Consider the following 17,292-nt stretch of genomic DNA (forward strand, 5'->3'; position numbering starts at 1 on the left):
AAACATTTATGGATGTATTTGTGCAGATGTGGTAACATAGTAAATAAAATAATTTTTCCCTAGATTTTTAATGACAATTTTATTGCATTTCAAATTTGCTTCCAACAAATTCAAATTTAAGAAATAGACTGTTTCTCCAAGAGTAGCAACTCTTTTTTTCACAAAATAAACTTTATTGCACATCAGCTTGCATTTATGGAACATGAACAATAACAATTATTAAAAATGTATTATATTGTATTATTAATTCCAATACAGTGAAATACTAAATCTATATTGCTCCAGCTTTCTGTCTCTAGATTGTGATAGATAGAGTCTATGATGACACAGAATTATTGTCTCAGCTTACTGGACAGCACAACAAAATGTATTTTGATTAAACTGCAATTCAAAGAAGGCCCTGAATGAATAGTTCATTTTGATGTTTTTCCAGTCATTCCTTTTTTTGTATTAAGTTCAGGCCTCAGCAGAATAATGTAACATTTAGGAGCAAAGATACAGAAAAACAAGCCAAAAGTGGAGGCCAGGATGGCAAATATCTCCACTGCTACTGTGTATTTCCCTGGGGTGCTGTTGTATGCAGGTATGAATGAGATCCAAACAGCAAAAAAGATCAGCATACTGAATGTGATTAACTTGGCCTCATTAAATGTATCTGGAAGTTTCCGGCCCAAAAAGGCCAAAATGAAGCAAACACAGGAGAGGACACCAATATAACCAAGTACCAAATAGAAGCCCAGAGGCCAGACATCCTTACACTCCAGTATGATCCTTCCGCCCTGGTAAGATGTATTCTTAAAAGGGTAAGGGGGTGCTAATGACAACCAACTAATGCAGAGTATGGCTTGGCCTGCAGTGCAACTGATAATAAATGCTCTTTGCTGAGGAGGACCAAATCGTTTGAGGGAACTGGTACCAGGCATGGTGGAGTGGAAAGCCAATAGCACCACAATGCTTTTGACCAGAATGCATGAGATGCAAAGGACAAAACTGATGCCAAATGCTGCTTGCCGGGCCTGACAGGACCACATTGAAGGCCGACCCAGAAACACCAGTGAACACAGAAAACAGAGTTTCAGTGACAGCAAAAGCAGGAAACTCAGCTCTGAATTGTTGGCTTTGACTATAGGTGTAGATCTGAAGAGGTAGAAGATTACAGAGACAGCAGTTGCTGAAGCAACTCCAAGGAGGGAGAGGGTAACAAGGATGATGCCCATGATCTCCTGAAATGAAAGGAATTCCTCTATGCCTGCCACACATGCCACACGCTCAGCATTGGACCAGTAGTACAGAGGACACCGGATGCATTCTGTGGCTCCTGCAAGAAACAAGCACATTTCTGGAAGGTATAAAACATGATGGCTTCTATATCAGTACATCCTAAAGTGTTCTATTCTTGTGTCATGTTAATTTGTCAACAATTACAATTTTTATTGAATGTTAAAGAAAGCACATCATGTTTTTTTTTTTTATCCAATTATATTTTTTAATTTAATTAATGGTGTTCAAGTCCCAGGAAACAAGTTCTTAATATCACTTACTTTATAACAGCTTTAAATAATAGTTTTCTTACTTCCTCTTGAAGAAAACAGGGAAAACAATGTTGCTTCCTACAGCTGCATTTTAAATGCATAAAAAGCTGGAAGATGCAACAGCCTATGTTTGACATTCCCATGGTGGAAAACTTAAGAACAGCTTTACCTCTGACTGGTGCTGATACTGGAGACTACTTCCATAAATTGAAAAGAAATGTCTTGTTCCAGGAAGCTTTACCATACTGATGATCATACATTTTTATTTGTTAAATAACAATATATTTTAAACAGATTATGTAGAGTATCTGCCATACCACTATAGAAATGATATAATGAGCATATTAATATAAGTGGGCGGCACAGTGGTGTAGTGGTTAGCGCTGTCGCCTCACAGCAAGAAGGTCCTGGGTTCGAGCCCCGGGGCCGGCGAGGGCCTTTCTGTGTGGAGTTTGCATGTTCTCCCCGTGTCCGCGTGGGTTTCCTCCGGGTGCTCCGGTTTCCCCCACAGTCCAAAGACATGCAGGTTAGGTTAACTGGTGACTCTAAATTGACCGTAGGTGTGAATGGTTGTCTGTGTCTATGTGTCAGCCCTGTAATGACCTGGCGACTTGTCCAGGGTGTACCCCGCCTTTCGCCCGTAGTCAGCTGGGATAGGCTCCAGCTTGCCTGCGACCCTGTAGAAGGATAAAGCGGCTAGAGATAATGAGAATGAGATGAGATTAATATAAGCCTGTGATTTGCAACTGCACTACTGTCAGAGCTGCTTTGTATTTGTCATATTTATCAGTCAGCTCTGTAATGACAACTTTTAAAGCTTTATATTACAAAAGAACATTTACAAAGAAATGAATGCATGTCTTGTCCAGGGTGTACCCCGCCTTTCGCCCGTAGTCAGCTGGGATAGGCTCCAGCTTGCCTGCGACCCTGTAGAACAGGATAAAATGGCTAGAGATAATGAGATGAATGCATGTGTGTGTATATATATATATATATATATATATATATATATATATATATATATACGCATTGTGTGTGTTTGTGTGTGTGTGTGTGTGTGTCTTTACAACTATGTAGAAAATCTATTTCTTTTTACCTGATGTATTGGTGAACTCTCCCTCAGTGCAAGGCAGACAGTCAAAACAACAGATGGGTTGGCCTGGTCGTATGGCCTGTCGAGTCCCAGGAGGACAGGGAGCCGTGCACAGAGACAAAGGCACCTGCAGGATGATGTACACTGAAATTATCTTGTGCAAATTCACAGGGAAATACAATTAACAATTTGTCAAAATGCACAGTTTGAAATAAAATCTTGCAAAATACCTAGAAACTGTGTTCTATAATACATTATTCAAGGGTAGATTTATATTTTTAAGGTCATACTTATGTATTCCTTATATCTGTAAGAACTACAATGAATTACAATGTTTGATTAAGCCATAAAAATCGAAATAGGTATTTTATTTTTTGAACTGAACACCTGGCTCTGCCCTCCTGTCCACTCTATCAAGTCCATGTCCATCTTGAGCTGCTGCCAATTGGGGGCTGAACCATCATATCCACCCACTCTCTGAAACCTGATTCCACCTCGGCCATCTTTCTGCCAGTTTATGATGTCATAGAGAGGTACTGGCTCACCGTTTTCATCAAAATACACCTTTTCTCCAAACTGGTTTGTGAAGTTCACTCTCCTCAGATGATATAGCAACTGTAAATAAAATACCAAAACCTAATATGAATAGTACTTACAATTTTAAAACATAAGTGTATGACAACAGTAATATTTTAAAATACAGTTAGGTCCCTAAATATTTGGACAGAGACAACATTTTTCTAATTTTGGTTCTGTACATTACCACAATGAATTTTGAACAAAACAATTCAGATGCAGTTAAAGTTCAGATTTTCAGCTTTAATTCAGTGGGTTGAACAAAATGTGAGGAACTAAAGCATTTTTTAAACACAATCCCTTCATTTCAGGGGCTCAAAAGTAATTGGACAAATTAAATAACTGTAAATAAAATGTTAATTTCTAATACTTGGTTGAAAACCCTTTGTTGGCAATGACTGCCTGAAGTCTTGAACTCATGGACATCACCAGACACTGTGTTTCCTCCTTTTTAATGCTCTGCCAGGCCTTTACTGCAGCGGTTTTCAGTTGCTGTTTGTTTGTGGGCCTTTCTGTCTGAAGTTTAGTCTTTAACAAGTGAAATGCATGCTCAATTGGGTTGAGATCAGGTAACTGACTTAGCCATTCAAGAATATTCCACTTCTTTGCTTTAATAAACTCCTGGGTTGCTTTGGCTTTATGTTTTGGGTCATTGTCCATCTGTATTATGAAACGCCGACCAATCAGTTTGGCTGCATTTGAGCACACAGTATGTCTCTGAATACCTCAGAATTCATCCGGCTGCTTCTGTCCTGTGTCACATCATCAATAAACACTAGTGACCCAGTGCTACTGGCAGCCATGCATGCCCAAGCCATCACACTGCCTCCACCGTGTTATAGATGATGTGGTATACTTTGGATCATGAGCTGTACCACACCTTTGCCATACTTTTTTCTTTCCATCATTCTGGTAGAGGTTGATCTTGGTTTCATCTGTCCAAAAAATGTTCTTCCAGAACTGTGCTGGCTTTTTTAGATGTTTTTTAGCAAAGTCCAATCTAGCCTTTTTATTCTTGAGGCTTATGAGTGGCTTGCACCGTGCAGTGAACCATCTGTATTTACCTTCATGCAGTCTTCTCTTTATGGTAGATTTGGATATTGATATGCCTACCTCCTGGAGAGTGTTGTTCACTTGGTTGGCTGTTGTGAAGGGGTTTCTCTTCACCATGGAAATTATTCTGCGATCATCCACTACTGTTGTCTTCTGTGAGTGTCCAGGTCTTTTTGCATTGATGAGTTCACCAGTGCTTTCTTTCTTTCTTTCTCAGGATGTACCAAACTGTAGATTTTGCCACTCCTAATATTGTAGCAATTTCTCAGATGTTTTTTTTCTGTTTTTGCAGCTTAACGATGGCTTGTTTCACCTGCATGGAGAGCTCCTTTGACCGCATGTTTTCTTCACAGCAAAATCTTCCAAATGCAAGCACCACACCTCAAATCAACTCCAGGCCTTTTATCTGCTTAATTGAGAATGGCATAACGAAGGAATTGCCCACACCTTCCCATGAAATAGCCTTTGAGTCAACTGTCCAATTACTTTTGGACATATCTTTTTTTTGCTTGTTTGTTTCCGTTTCCAGTTGAGAGTACGTCGTGCGCGTTCTGGCTGCCGCTTCTCACCAGAGCTTTTTTGTTTTATTTTATTTCTTTTTCTATTTTTTTTTCTGTGTGTTTGTGTAGTTTGATGTTTGTTTGAGTGTTTGAGTGTTTTCTCCACCGGTTGTGGTGTAGCTCCGGACCCAGTTTTGGGCGTCGGTTCCCTCCAGGCCTTGGTTTGCTGTGGGTGATGCCTGTGCTCCCAGCTGTGGACTGCATTGAGCTCGTTGCTCATTTTACATCATGGTTGTCCAGAGCTCTGCGCTTTAACGCTTGGCGTGATGTTCCGAGCGATGTTGCTTGGTGGTGTCGCGGTGGCTGTGCAGGCAGTTTGGGACACACCAGCACTTTGCGTGGCGGAGCTTCTCTGCTCGCTTTGTGGATCCATGGCATGGTGTTCTGAGCGATGTTGCTGACGGCGTCGCAGCAGCAGTGCTGGAGATGTGGGACTTGTTTTCGTGTGCCTTTTGGTGGGACTGTGGCTGCTACACCACGGGAATTACATCCTGACCCCTACTTGGTGGACTTTTTACTTTTTTTTTTCTTATTATATATATATATATATTTTTTTTTTCTTTCTTTGTCTACTATTGTAAAGCATCCTTGGGTTTCTTGAAAGGCGCTATATAAATTTAACTTATTATTATTATTATTATTATTATTATTACTTTTGGTCTCTTTAAAAACAGGGTGGCACATGTTAAGGAGCTGAAACTCCTAAACCCTTTATCCAATTTTAATGTGGATACCCTCAAATGAAAGCTGAAAGTCTGGACTTTATGTCCATGTCCATTATATAACTATAACTTGAATATGTTTCAGTAAACAGGTAAAAAAACAAAATTTGTGTCAGTGTCCAAATATATATATGGAGCTAACTGTATATTAGTAGATAGCACTGATTGCACAATCCTATCACCTGTCCAGGTGTGAATTCTGCCCCAGTGTTACAGCTTCTCTGGCCTGAGGCTTGTGCTATAGCTGTGCACTGTAGTAGGTGGTGTAGCGCATGAGTAATTGCATACACTGCCTTATACACATTGTAGGAAACCCGCACCGGAGTCACACTTGTGTAGCTGCTTTCAACTTGCTCAAGATTCTCCAAACCAGTACACAGTGGCCTGTCCAAATTCTCACTGCTGGCATAATCCAGATGGCAGTTAAACTGTTCTTCCCAGAACATGTTAGTGAAGACTGATTCTGGGTTATCAGAGGGCTGTATTCTCAGAAGAAATTCAGCCAGCCCAGATATATTTGCACCCCTGAAGGAAAATCCCAGAGTCCCTGTTAACACATGCTGAAACACCGGGGCTGTAAGAATACTGGCAGTTACCCAGGCTTCACTGGCCACCCACTGCCAGCCTGTCAAGTTTCTGCGTGCCACCTCTGATAGCAGCTCTAGAAGTTGACCTTCTGTGGCAAATACCACAATCACTCGGGCTGTGGAGGCCTCCAGGGCATCAGCAATGGCACCGATCTGTTTTGCAGTGGGGACTTTGGGGATGGTGTGGTGAAAAGCCACACAACCACCCCATTCTGCCAGCTGCTCAGTAAAGGCTTGAATTCCATAGTGGCTATAATCATCCTCTGTGCCAATTGTGCCCACCCACCGCCAGCCAAAATGGGCCATCAACTGCACCAGAGCCTGCACCTGGAACACATCACTGGGAACAGTGCGGAGGAAGGTTGGGTACACTTGCTTATTGGTCAGACATGTGCAAGTTGCAAAGTAGCTGATCTGAAAGTAGTTAAATAGAGAGAGGAAATAAGAGAGACTAATAAAGTTTCTTTTTCCTGGACAAAAATGCATTCTTTCAGAGTCATTTCAGAGGCTATGTGAATGCATTGTGTGGAATACTATTCAGTGTGATACTATTAAATTTTTAAAGCAATGCTTATATATCACACACACACACACACACACACACACACACACACACACACACACACACACACACACACAAATTAAAATCATAACCAAGATTGTGGCTGCACATTTTCATTCCAACCAAGAACAAATACAATTGATACTAAAATTATTGGTCATCAGTAGAGTCTTTACTGAGGCCTGTTTACTGATGATTCAACATTATTTTAAGTTATGTGAGATAAAACAAGACCTAATAAACTTCAAGTCAAATCAAATGAAATACCTGTCCATCTTTAGATTGTGTAAGCACAATGATAATGGATATTATACAGACTTTCAATATATTAAACATGACCTATATACATAAACTATGAGCAGAGATTAGAAATGGACTTACCAGAGGTACATGGGTAGAATGTGTAAATTATAGTAAAATTACAAATATCACGGTAAATTTATTTTAATGAGACAAATCATTAAATGAGAGTCAATGAGCAAGATTAAATGTCATTTTTATTTCTAAAATGGTGTTTTAAAATACTCATGTAATGTCTCCTATAATAATAATAATAATAATAATAATAATAATAATAATAATAATAAACTGTATTTTATTGTAATAATGATTCTTAATAATTCAATGAGATTTTTATATTCAATTATATTCATAACTTCTTTCATCTCAAATTAAGAATAATATATTTTGGTGCGGGTGGCACAGTGGTGTAGTGGTTAGCGCTGTCGCCTCACAGCAAGGTCTGGGTTTGAGCCCCGTGGCCAGGGAGGGCCTTTCTGTGCAGAGTTTGCATGTTCTCCCCGTGTCCACGTGGGTTTCCTCCAGGTGCTCTGGTTTATCCCACAGTCCAAAGACATGCAGGTTAGGTTAAATGGTGACTCTATATTGACCGTAGGTGTGAATGTGAGTGTGATTGGTTGTCTGTGTCTGTTATGTCAGCCCTGTGATGACCTGGCGACTTGTCCAGGGTGTACCCTGCCTTTCACCCGTAGTCAGCTGGGATAGGCTCCAGCTTGCCTGCGACCCTGTAGAACAGGATAAAAGTGGCTAGAGATAATGAGATGAGATGAGATGAGATGAGATGAGATGAGATGAGATATTTTGGTGCATATTCACTATTTTAATATACACCACAACATTAATTATATCCTCGATGTCTTTAGTATATGTGTGCAATCATTGAAATATATTTAGGCATCTATATGAGGAACAACTGAATATTTTAAGTATTATATTCTATAATAAAATAAGTATTATATCATTACACAGTGAAATGACCATGAAATCTAGTGAAAGAGACTGAAGGCAAGGCAGACTGAAAAATGCAGGAGATAACAGATGGCTTAATTTCTGAGTCCTTGTCAACAAGAATCAATGTGGTAAAGAACAAATTTCAAGACAGAGTTATCAACAAGCAGTTGATAAGGGTCATAAAAACAGAATAAAATAAACCATTAAAAAAGTGAAAGAAAGAGTTGACTGTCTATACTTACAGCAACTATTATTATGGCAGTGTTTAGTTTATTTCATTCATTCTCAACATCTTTTAAGTCAATGCTCACCATAGGAATCCCAAAAGGCCCAAATGTTTGGGCTACAGCTCGGGTTGGTGTGGATGATGCCAGACCTATGATTGCAGGAACAGGAGCTTTAGAAAGACAAGGAAGGGTTCTGGATGCAGAACCCTCTGTCTGATGGAGAGAAGATCCATTGACCAGAGAGAATGCACTCTGTAGACTTGTGTGGACATTATCACAGCTGTCCAGAATCCGATAACCCAGTTTCACACCTGGCAAAAGCCTGGGATTCTTGTTTATCTCCTCAATGGCAAACACCATAGTCTGGACCCAGCGGAAAGCCCTCAGGTCAAATCTGAAAAACAGGGATAGCTGAGTAAGGAAAGGAAGGTAAATCCTGGGAAAGTGACATGATCAAAACACAATCAGGAAAAAAAATGCAAATAATACATAAATAAAAAGCACTGTTTTCTACAGCATAGTATAGCATACATACTTTTACCTATTTCTAAGTTTATCTATGTATTTTCCATCCAAAAAAGTACCACTGTGACAGAGCTAGAGCCAGAAAGTGCTTAGTGACTAATACAGGCATTCTGTACTAGAGCCAAACTTTCATGTTTCTTTCATGTGGATGTCTTATTTCCAGAAACTGATATCCAACAGAACAAGTGGTATCACTCACCCACTACACCTCTGAACCTGTGGTTGGTCTGTAAAAACATGATCAGGTTTTGGAGTGATGTAATGAAGGGGGAAAAGCCCTCCAAGAATAACATCTCCATCCATTGCTAGCACATGAGGATCAATTCCCTCCATTCTCTGACAGCCATTGCTTGATTCTGTGGACTGAACCTTGGGCCAGAGGAGCAGAAAAATAGCCAACAGTACCAGCTCACCCACTGGCATATTTCCAAACGTCAAAGAGGCATGTGGGCGAATTCATGAGCCTGGATGTCCCCAATAGAGTGTATGACAGACTGGTGGACTCTGCTTTATAAAAGAAATTATGTCACCTGTTTTCATAGATGACTGGCATGTGCACAGGCCAATGAGGAGGACTGAAATGTTGGGAGGAAGAAAACAATGACTTGAGCACTGAACAGACTTATATGGATAGGTTATTACAGATAGTCAGTTATCGATAGATGACACTTATCACAAACTCAGAAATTAAGAAAAAAAGGGAAATTAATTAATTAATTTCCCTTTTTTCTTTATTTTTAAATTAATTAATTTTGATTGCTTACATTAGATTAGAACTAATGCAATTAGAGAAAAACACACAATAATGGTCACAGTGTGTGTGTGTGTGTGTGTGTGTGTGTGTGTGTGTGTGTGTGTGTGTGTGTGTGAAAATTAGAGTGCCCCTGTTTGTAATTGACAGACTTTGATTTGTCATATGGGGAATACTCACATATATGCATAGGTTTTAGGCTGAATTTTTCCAATAGATGTGAACACATGTTCAACATTGCCATCTGCAGGATCTAATGTACCTGATCCAAGACACATTTCAGAGGCAAGTAGATGTGTCGCATGATATTTTATGGCACAGGTGCAAAAAGGATCCTCTTTCAGTGTTTACTGGTCAGATCTAGAATTGACTGTAATATGGCATGGCACCAGTATATTTATTTATTTATTTATTTATTTATTTTTATCAAATGCCCCATTCCATCTCTACAACCTTTAGAGCCTATAACCACTTCTCATTCTGTGGTCTCAAATGAGGATCGAAGTGACAATGCCAATACTGTTGCTGTACTAAAACTATGGACATTTGCCTTTTCTGATAGTTATTTAAAGTCTTATTTATTCTCCCAGGCATATGCATTTAAGATCTATAGCATGGGTTTTCAATCTACAAAGAGCTTAAGAATTTCATAGCAACCAAACAAAAGTCAAATAATTTCACTGGACATACATCAATTAGCCATAGTATTAAATCACTGACAGGTGAAGTAATAAACATAAATTATCTCATTACAGTGGCACCTGTCAAGGGATGGGATATATTAGGCAGCAAGTGGACAGTCAGTTCTCAAAGTTGATGTTTTGGAAGCAGGAACAGAATCGGCAAGTGTAAGGATCTGAGCAACTTCTGAAAGGGCAAAATTGTGCTGTTTGGATGACTGAGTCAGTGCATCTCTAAAACGACAGGTCTTGTGGGGTGTTCCCAGCATGCAGTGGTTAGTACCTACCAAAAATGGTCCAAGGAAGGACAACCAATGAACTAGCAACAGGGTGATGGGCACCCAAGGCTCATGGATGGGCATGAAGGGTAAAATCTAGGCTGTCTGGTCCAATCCCACAGAAGAGCTACTGCAGCACAAACTGTTGAAAACAGTTATTGCTGCCTATGATAGAACACACAGTGCATTACACCTTGCTATGCATTGAGCTGCATAGATGCAGGCCTGTCAGAGTGCTTATGCTGACCTCTCTCCATCACCTACAATGGGCATGTGAATATCATAACTGGACCATGGAAGAGGGTGGTCAAGTCTGATGAATTATGTTTTGCATTCTGTGGAATGCCAGGTGTGTGTGTGTGTGTGTGTGTGTGTGTGTGTGTGTGTGTGTGTGTGTGTGTGTGTGTGTGTGTGTGTGACTTACCTGGTTTAAAGATGGCACCAGCATTCACTATGGGAAGAAGACAAGCTGGCATAAGCAGTGTGTTGCTCTGGGCAATGTTCTGCTGGGAAACCTTGTGTCCTAACATTCATGTGGGTGTCAATTTGACACATATTACCTCTCTAAACATTGTTGCAGACCAAGTTCACCCCTTCATGGCAAAGGTGTTCCCTAATAGCAGTAGCCTTTTTAGCAGAATAATGCACCCTACTACACTGCAAAAATTGTTCAGGAATGGTTTGAGAAACATGACAAATAGTTCAAGGGGTTGACCTAGCCTCCACATTACCAGATCTCAATCTGATCAAGCATCTGTGGGATGTACTGGACAAACAAGTCTGATCCATGGAGTACTCAACTTGCATCTTACAGAACTTAAAAGGTGTGCTGCTAACGTCTTGGTGCCAGATACCACAGCACCTTCAGAGGTCTTGTGGAATCCATGCCTCAACAGGTTAGGGCTGTTTAAGCAGCACAATGGGGATTTACACAATATTAAACTGGAGTTTTAATTTTATGGCTGATTGGTATACACTGTTAGTTATGTCTAATATTTACCTAGAATTAAAACATGTGGCTTTACTGACATGATAGAAGGTCTACAGCATGCAGTTGTTTTGTCTTGTTCTGTCTTGTGTTTGTCAGCAGTTGTTTGAATTAAGTAGAACCATATGATATATAATTATATTATATGGAGGTAGTATATTACCTCCATTTTTCACTGATTCTTTGGCTGTTTTTACTCTATCTTTTGGGACTAAACACTTCTATGGCTTTTTATACTGAAAAAGTGAGCTATTTAAATCTATAATGATGTGTTTGGGTGGAAAATGTTGAAATTTATTAGGTTAAGATTTACCAGGGAATGTAAACTGAGGAGAGCAAGAGCCCCGGACCCCATCATGCACACTTTCTACAGAGGCACCATCGAGATCATTCTGACCAGCTACATCACCGTGTGGTACGGCGCCTGCACTGTGTCCTGTTGCAAGTCTCTGCAGCGCATCGTGAGAGCAGCTGAGAGGATCATTAGTGTCTCTCTCCCTTCTCTAATGGATATTTATAACTCCCGCCTCACCTGCAAAGCCATCAGGATTGCAGGTGACCCCACCCACCCATCTCACAGCCTCTTCAGTCTGCTGCTGTCAGGGAGGAGACTGCAGAGTCTCCGGGCCAAAACCAGCAGGCTCAAGAACAGTTTCTTTCACCAGGCAGTCAGAAGGCTCAACTCCCTCCCTGTTCTGCCCCTCCTCCCCCCTCTGTCCCCTGCCACAGATTCTGCTCACACACCCCCTGCCCCCCTTCAGCATCTGACATGTCATCCTCACAGTTCCCCCCCCAACACACACACACACACACACACACACACACACACATACATACATACATACATACATACAGTACATACATACATCGTTCATTAACACACTGAACTCAGGGGCCGCACATCTCACTTTACCTCGCTCATTTGCACTATTCCGCACTACCTCACCTTAACAGCTGCTAGTTTGTTTATACTGCTTATTTCATGTTTACCTGCTATACCTCAAGTGCCCTTGACTGTTTGTTTATTTGCACCAATTTACGTGTGTGTGTGTGTGTGTGTGTGTGTGTGTATATGAGCGTTTAGTCTACGTCTAGTTCTTATCTAGAGTGTTTATACTGTTTATATTGTCTGAGTGTTTAGTCTATGTCTAGTTCTTATCTAGTGTTTACACTGTTTATTTATACTGTTTATATTGTTTCTCTGAGTGTTTATGTCTAGTTCTTATCTAGAGTGTTTATACTGTTTATATTGTTTGTTTTTTTCAATAATTCTATTTTTATTTTTATTTATTGCATTGCCTGTTTGCACCGTGGGTCAGAGAGGACTGAAATTTCATCTGTGCTGTATGTCGAGCATGTATAGCATATTTGACAATAAAGTTGACTTGACTTGACTAGATTACTCAGGTATTCACAAAAGTTCCAGTGTTTTTGGATGTATATTATTTTGCAAAATAACATAGTAAATTTGGCCTACTCGTATGTCATCTTCTTTGCTATCAGTCAAGTGATGGACCTTGCTTTATTTTTCTGTGAAATCAGAAAAATATATATGTTCACATAGAGTAATTGTCAGTAATATGGTTGATGGAGATGGTTATAAGTGTGGAAGAGTATTATTTAAAAGCTTACAGGCAAACAATCCAATATGGCAGGTAGAAATCATCAATGGTAAACAGGCAAAGGGTGAGGTGAGGCACAAACAGACTATACTAGGCAAAGACAAAAAAAACAGAATCCAAAACACAGAATGAGAGTCAAGAACCAGGAAGACAATACAATAGCAATGGCTCGGTAATGGTGAAAATCAATCCAATACTTCACACTTTAGAGGTGTAGGCAGCATACTTTTATGTGCACGCTGATTGTGCTTTAATCTGGGGCAGGTGCTTGTCATTAGAGGTGCGTGCTGCTCAGTGCACACGTGATAGAACCATGTGATAGAAGCCCCCAAAGAGCTCCCTCTGAGAGCTAAAACTCCTCTTGGATAGCCCCAGGGATGAGGATCTGGCGCTGGATGCCATATCATTGGTGCTCTGCTCTGGCTCTGCATGGATGTGGCACTAGATTCTCAGCTTAGATGGGGGCTTGGGTTTGGGTCAGGCCTTGAATAGGTGCAAGGACACAGACGGGGGCTCTTCCTCTACAGCTGCGATGCCTTCTTAAGGGAGGTTTGGGGCAACAGCATCGTCCTCTGCCACTATTGGCCCTTTTCCACTACCCTTTTTCAGCTCACTTCAGCTCACTTCAGCTCACTTCAGCCCGACACGGCTCGCGTTTCGACTACCAAAAAACAGCGCGACTCAGCTCGCTTCAGCCCTGCTTAGCCCCTAAAACTCGCACCGTTTTGGAGTGGGGCTGAAGCGAGCCAAACCGTGCCGAGTGAGGCTGGGGGCATGAGCAGACACTCCCCTGTGCACTGATTGGTGAGGAGGAGTGTCCTCACATGCCCACACACGCCCCGCGAGCACACTGGGATCTGTAAACACCATAAACCCGGAAGAAGAAGAATTACGAATTACGAGAATTATGAAGCCTTATGCGCCTCGCCTCATCTATATGCTCTTGCCAGTATCTGTTGGCGTTGTCGGTGACAACAAGCCACAGCACCAAGACCAGCAACACTAACGACTCCATGTCCTCCATGTTTATTGTTTACTATTCGGGTCGTGAGACTACCGCTTAAAAGATCACTGATGTCACTGTTTGCGCTGCTTAATGACATCACGTAACATCCACCCACTTTCGCTAACTCCACCCAATGTGTCCACCCACTTCCAGCCAGCACGGTTCAGCGCGGTTGTAGTCGAAATGCAACTCCAACAGCCCCGCTCAGCTCGACTCAGCACCGCACGGCTCAGCCCGACTCAGCCGCGTTTGTAGTGGAAAAGCGGCATATGTCAGTCTCTGGAAGGAACCATGGGGTGAGGTCCTCCACCTCTGTCTCTGTGTCAGCCTCTGGAGGGTGCTCCGGGCTGACAGCCTCTTTCACTATTGCTGTGTCAGTGTCTAGAGGGAGATCTGGGGCAATGGCCTCATCCTCTGCCACTGTGTCGGCCTCTGGATGGAGCTCCAGGGTGATGGCCTGCTCCTCTGCCACTGCATTGACCTCTGGAGGGAGTGCTGGGGTGTCTGCCTCCACATCTGCCTCTGGATTGGTCTCTGGAGGGAGTTCTGGTGTGAAGGCCTCCCCCTCTTCCTCTGTGACAGACTCTGGAGAGTGCACCAGAGCAAAGGGCTCATTCCCTACCTCTGCATCAGCCTATGGAGGAAGCGCTGGGGTGAAGGCCTCATCCTCTGCCTCTGCATCAGCCTCTGGAGGGAGCTGCCTCAACATCAACATCTGCATCAACTTGTGGAGGGAGCTCCAGAGCAAAGGCCTCCTCCTCTGCCTCTGCATTGGCCTCTGGAAGGAGATGTGGGGTGATGGCCTCCTCCTCTGTCGCTATGTCGGTCTCTAGAGGGAGCTCTGGGGTGATGGCCTCATTGGTCTCTGGAGGGAGATCCCGAATGAAGGGCTTCTTCTCTGCTTCTGCATTGGCATCTGGAGGGAGCTCTGTGGCAATGGCCTCCTCCTCTGCAGCTATCTTGCCCTTGGGAGGGAGGTCTGGGGTGACATCATCCTCTGACTCTGCCTCAGCCTCTGGAGGGAGCTACAGAGTGATGATTTCCTCCTCTGCTGCTGCATCAGCCTATGTTGAGAGCTCTGGTTCAATGGCCTCTTCCTCTGCCACTGCATCAGCCTCTGGAGGGATATCCAGCCCAACAGCCTCCTCCTCTGCTGCTGTCTTGGCCTCTAGAGGGAGATCCAGGGTGACAGCCTCCTCCTCTTTCCCCGCGTCAGCCTATGGAGGGAGCTCTGTGGCAACAGCTTACTCCACTGCTGCTGTATTGGCTTCTGGAGGAAGCTCCAGGGCAATGGCCTCATCCTCTATGTCAGCTTCTGGAGGGTGCTCCGTGGAGACAGCCCCCTCCTCTGCTGCTGTGTCCACCTCTGGAGGGAGCTCCAGGGTGAAGGCCTCATCCTCTGCATCAGCCTCTGGAAGGAGCTCTGGGGTGATACCCTCCTCCTCTCCCATTGTGTCGGCCTCTTGAAGGAGCTCTGGTGCGATGGCCTCTGACGCGACATCCTCTGATGCTGCAGCTGCTTTGGCCTCTGGAGGGAGCTCTTGGGCAACAATGCCCTCCTCTGCCTCTGCTTCGGCCTTTGGAGGGAGCTCCAGAGCGAAGGCCTCCTCCTCTCCCTCTGCATCGGCTTCAGGAAGGAGCTACAGAGTGACAGCCTCCTTGTCTGCCACTGTGTCAGCTTCTGGAGGGAGCTCTGGGGTGATGGCCTTCTCTTTTGCAGCTGCATAATTCTCTGGAGGGAGCTCTGGGGTGACAGCCTCCTCCCCCGCTGTTGTGATGGCCTCTGGAGGGAGCTCCTCTCTGACAGCTTCCTCCTTTGCTGCTGCAACGGCATCTGGAGGGAACTCTGGGGCTCTCCCACTGCATCAGTGTCCTTGGTCTCAGTCCCCTCCCCCCTCAAAAAAAATGATGGGCTCCTCCTTCCTGGAGGACTGGAACCAGGAATTTAGTTCCTCAGCAAATGACTAAGCTTTCACGAGGTATGGGTGCTGTTACTAAGCACTTGCCCCAATGGTGTGCTGTTCCAGCGAGCTAATAAATCATGCAGCAGACCCAAAATTTCTATGGCGTTTTGGGCTCTAGTCAGCTATTATCTTAAAAAAAAAAAAAAAATCCTGCATTGGAAGACAAATCCATTACATGGATAAACTTTCCCATGATGGAGTGTTCTTTATATTTATTTATTTATTTATTTATTTATTTTCCTATATCTTTTGAAATCAACCAATTTCATCATTTAATAATCCAAGATATACAAGTAAATATCTTGTTTTTGATTCCTGAACAAAAATAGTTTTTGGATTATGACATTAGGTTTACATGCATGGGTCAAAATGTTTGATTAAAAAAGATATGATAATTTTGCTAAAATAATTATTGTATCATTGATTTGGACCAAACAATAGCTCATTTAATACTTGAAATGTGTTTATTTGTCATACACATCACTGATAACTGATAACACTGATAACATTGAAAACAATGATATCGAACTGTGGTGTATCTACTGTGTCACGGTAGTGAACTGTAGTGAACTGTGGTGGTGAACTCCAGCTTAACCCTGTGGCACATATTCTGGGTCATCAGCATCAGAGATTTCAGACTCAGAATCAGGACTGAGAATTGCCTCATCTTTATCCTCAGGTTCTCTTTTCTGTTCTTCAACCACCATCTCTGCTCCCATTTTAGCCGTAAATCTGGATTGACTGGGACCAAGCATGCTAACACTCTGAATCAAGAAAATCAAAAGAATATGTTCAAATGCATCCCATTCACTTGATCAAGTATGGAATATTCTACTTTGAGTTTTATTTTGTTGACATTAGTGTAGTGCCCTCTTGTGGCAGGATGTGACACAGCAAAAAGTGCCTGCAGAAAGGGCAAAGGTGGCTGCCGGCCTGCTGTTGTTCCAGTCAGCTAGCAAGAATAGAATATGTCAAGAGCTAAATCGCTAATAGTATTTGACATAATTTTCTTTTTCACTAGTAATGGATGTCAAGGTCAATGTAACATTAACCTAATGTCCAAGTAGTGTGTACAGTTATCGTTCCCAAGATATAAATTTTCTATGGTAAAACAATTGTGAAGTATGAGTTGAATGCATCAGATTTGCAAAGGCAGCTATGCTGAGTTGTAAAATGTGCGGCAGGTTAATAATTTTACACAATAATTATGTTCCCAATTGCAAACAAACAAACATTTACAAACATGAAAAGTACCTCTCAAATTCTATAGTGAATAAACATGGGTCATTTTTGACCCATGTGTGTAAAATTGATG

At 42.3% G+C, this 17,292-nt stretch overlaps 1 protein-coding gene across 1 annotated transcript; it reads right to left on the reverse strand.

Moving 5' to 3' along the window:
* Positions 1-413: 413 nt before the first annotated feature.
* LOC132888400 (extracellular calcium-sensing receptor) lies at positions 414-16,696 on the reverse strand. The gene is made up of 10 exons (XM_060924452.1): positions 16,573-16,696; positions 15,267-15,640; positions 14,739-15,038; positions 14,324-14,647; positions 8,888-9,057; positions 8,248-8,557; positions 5,719-6,537; positions 3,013-3,240; positions 2,629-2,752; positions 414-1,318 (listed from the first exon to the last, which is right to left on the reverse strand). The coding sequence occupies exons 1-10, from the start codon at positions 16,694-16,696 to the stop codon at positions 414-416; spliced, it is 3,678 nt and encodes a 1,225-aa protein (XP_060780435.1).
* Positions 16,697-17,292: the final 596 nt, after the last annotated feature.

This window comes from Neoarius graeffei, chromosome 6, assembly GCF_027579695.1.
Source record: "Neoarius graeffei isolate fNeoGra1 chromosome 6, fNeoGra1.pri, whole genome shotgun sequence".
In the NCBI taxonomy this organism is placed as follows: Eukaryota; Metazoa; Chordata; class Actinopteri; order Siluriformes; family Ariidae; genus Neoarius; species Neoarius graeffei.

What these genes read in the sequence shown, in the direction of transcription:
- LOC132888400 (XM_060924452.1), bottom strand. Translation starts at nt 16,696, where the DNA reads ATGGGAGCAGAGATGGTGGTTGAAGAACAGAAAAGAGAACCTGAGGAT. An exon ending in CCCAGAATATGTGCCACAGG is followed by an intron (nt 15,641 to 16,572) that starts GTTAAGCTGGAG and finishes TCCTTCCTGAAG; the next exon opens with CCGATGCAGAGGGAGAGGAG. An exon ending in GGCCTTTTGGGATTCCTATG is followed by an intron (nt 6,538 to 8,247) that starts GTGAGCATTGAC and finishes AACTACTTTCAG; the next exon opens with ATCAGCTACTTTGCAACTTG.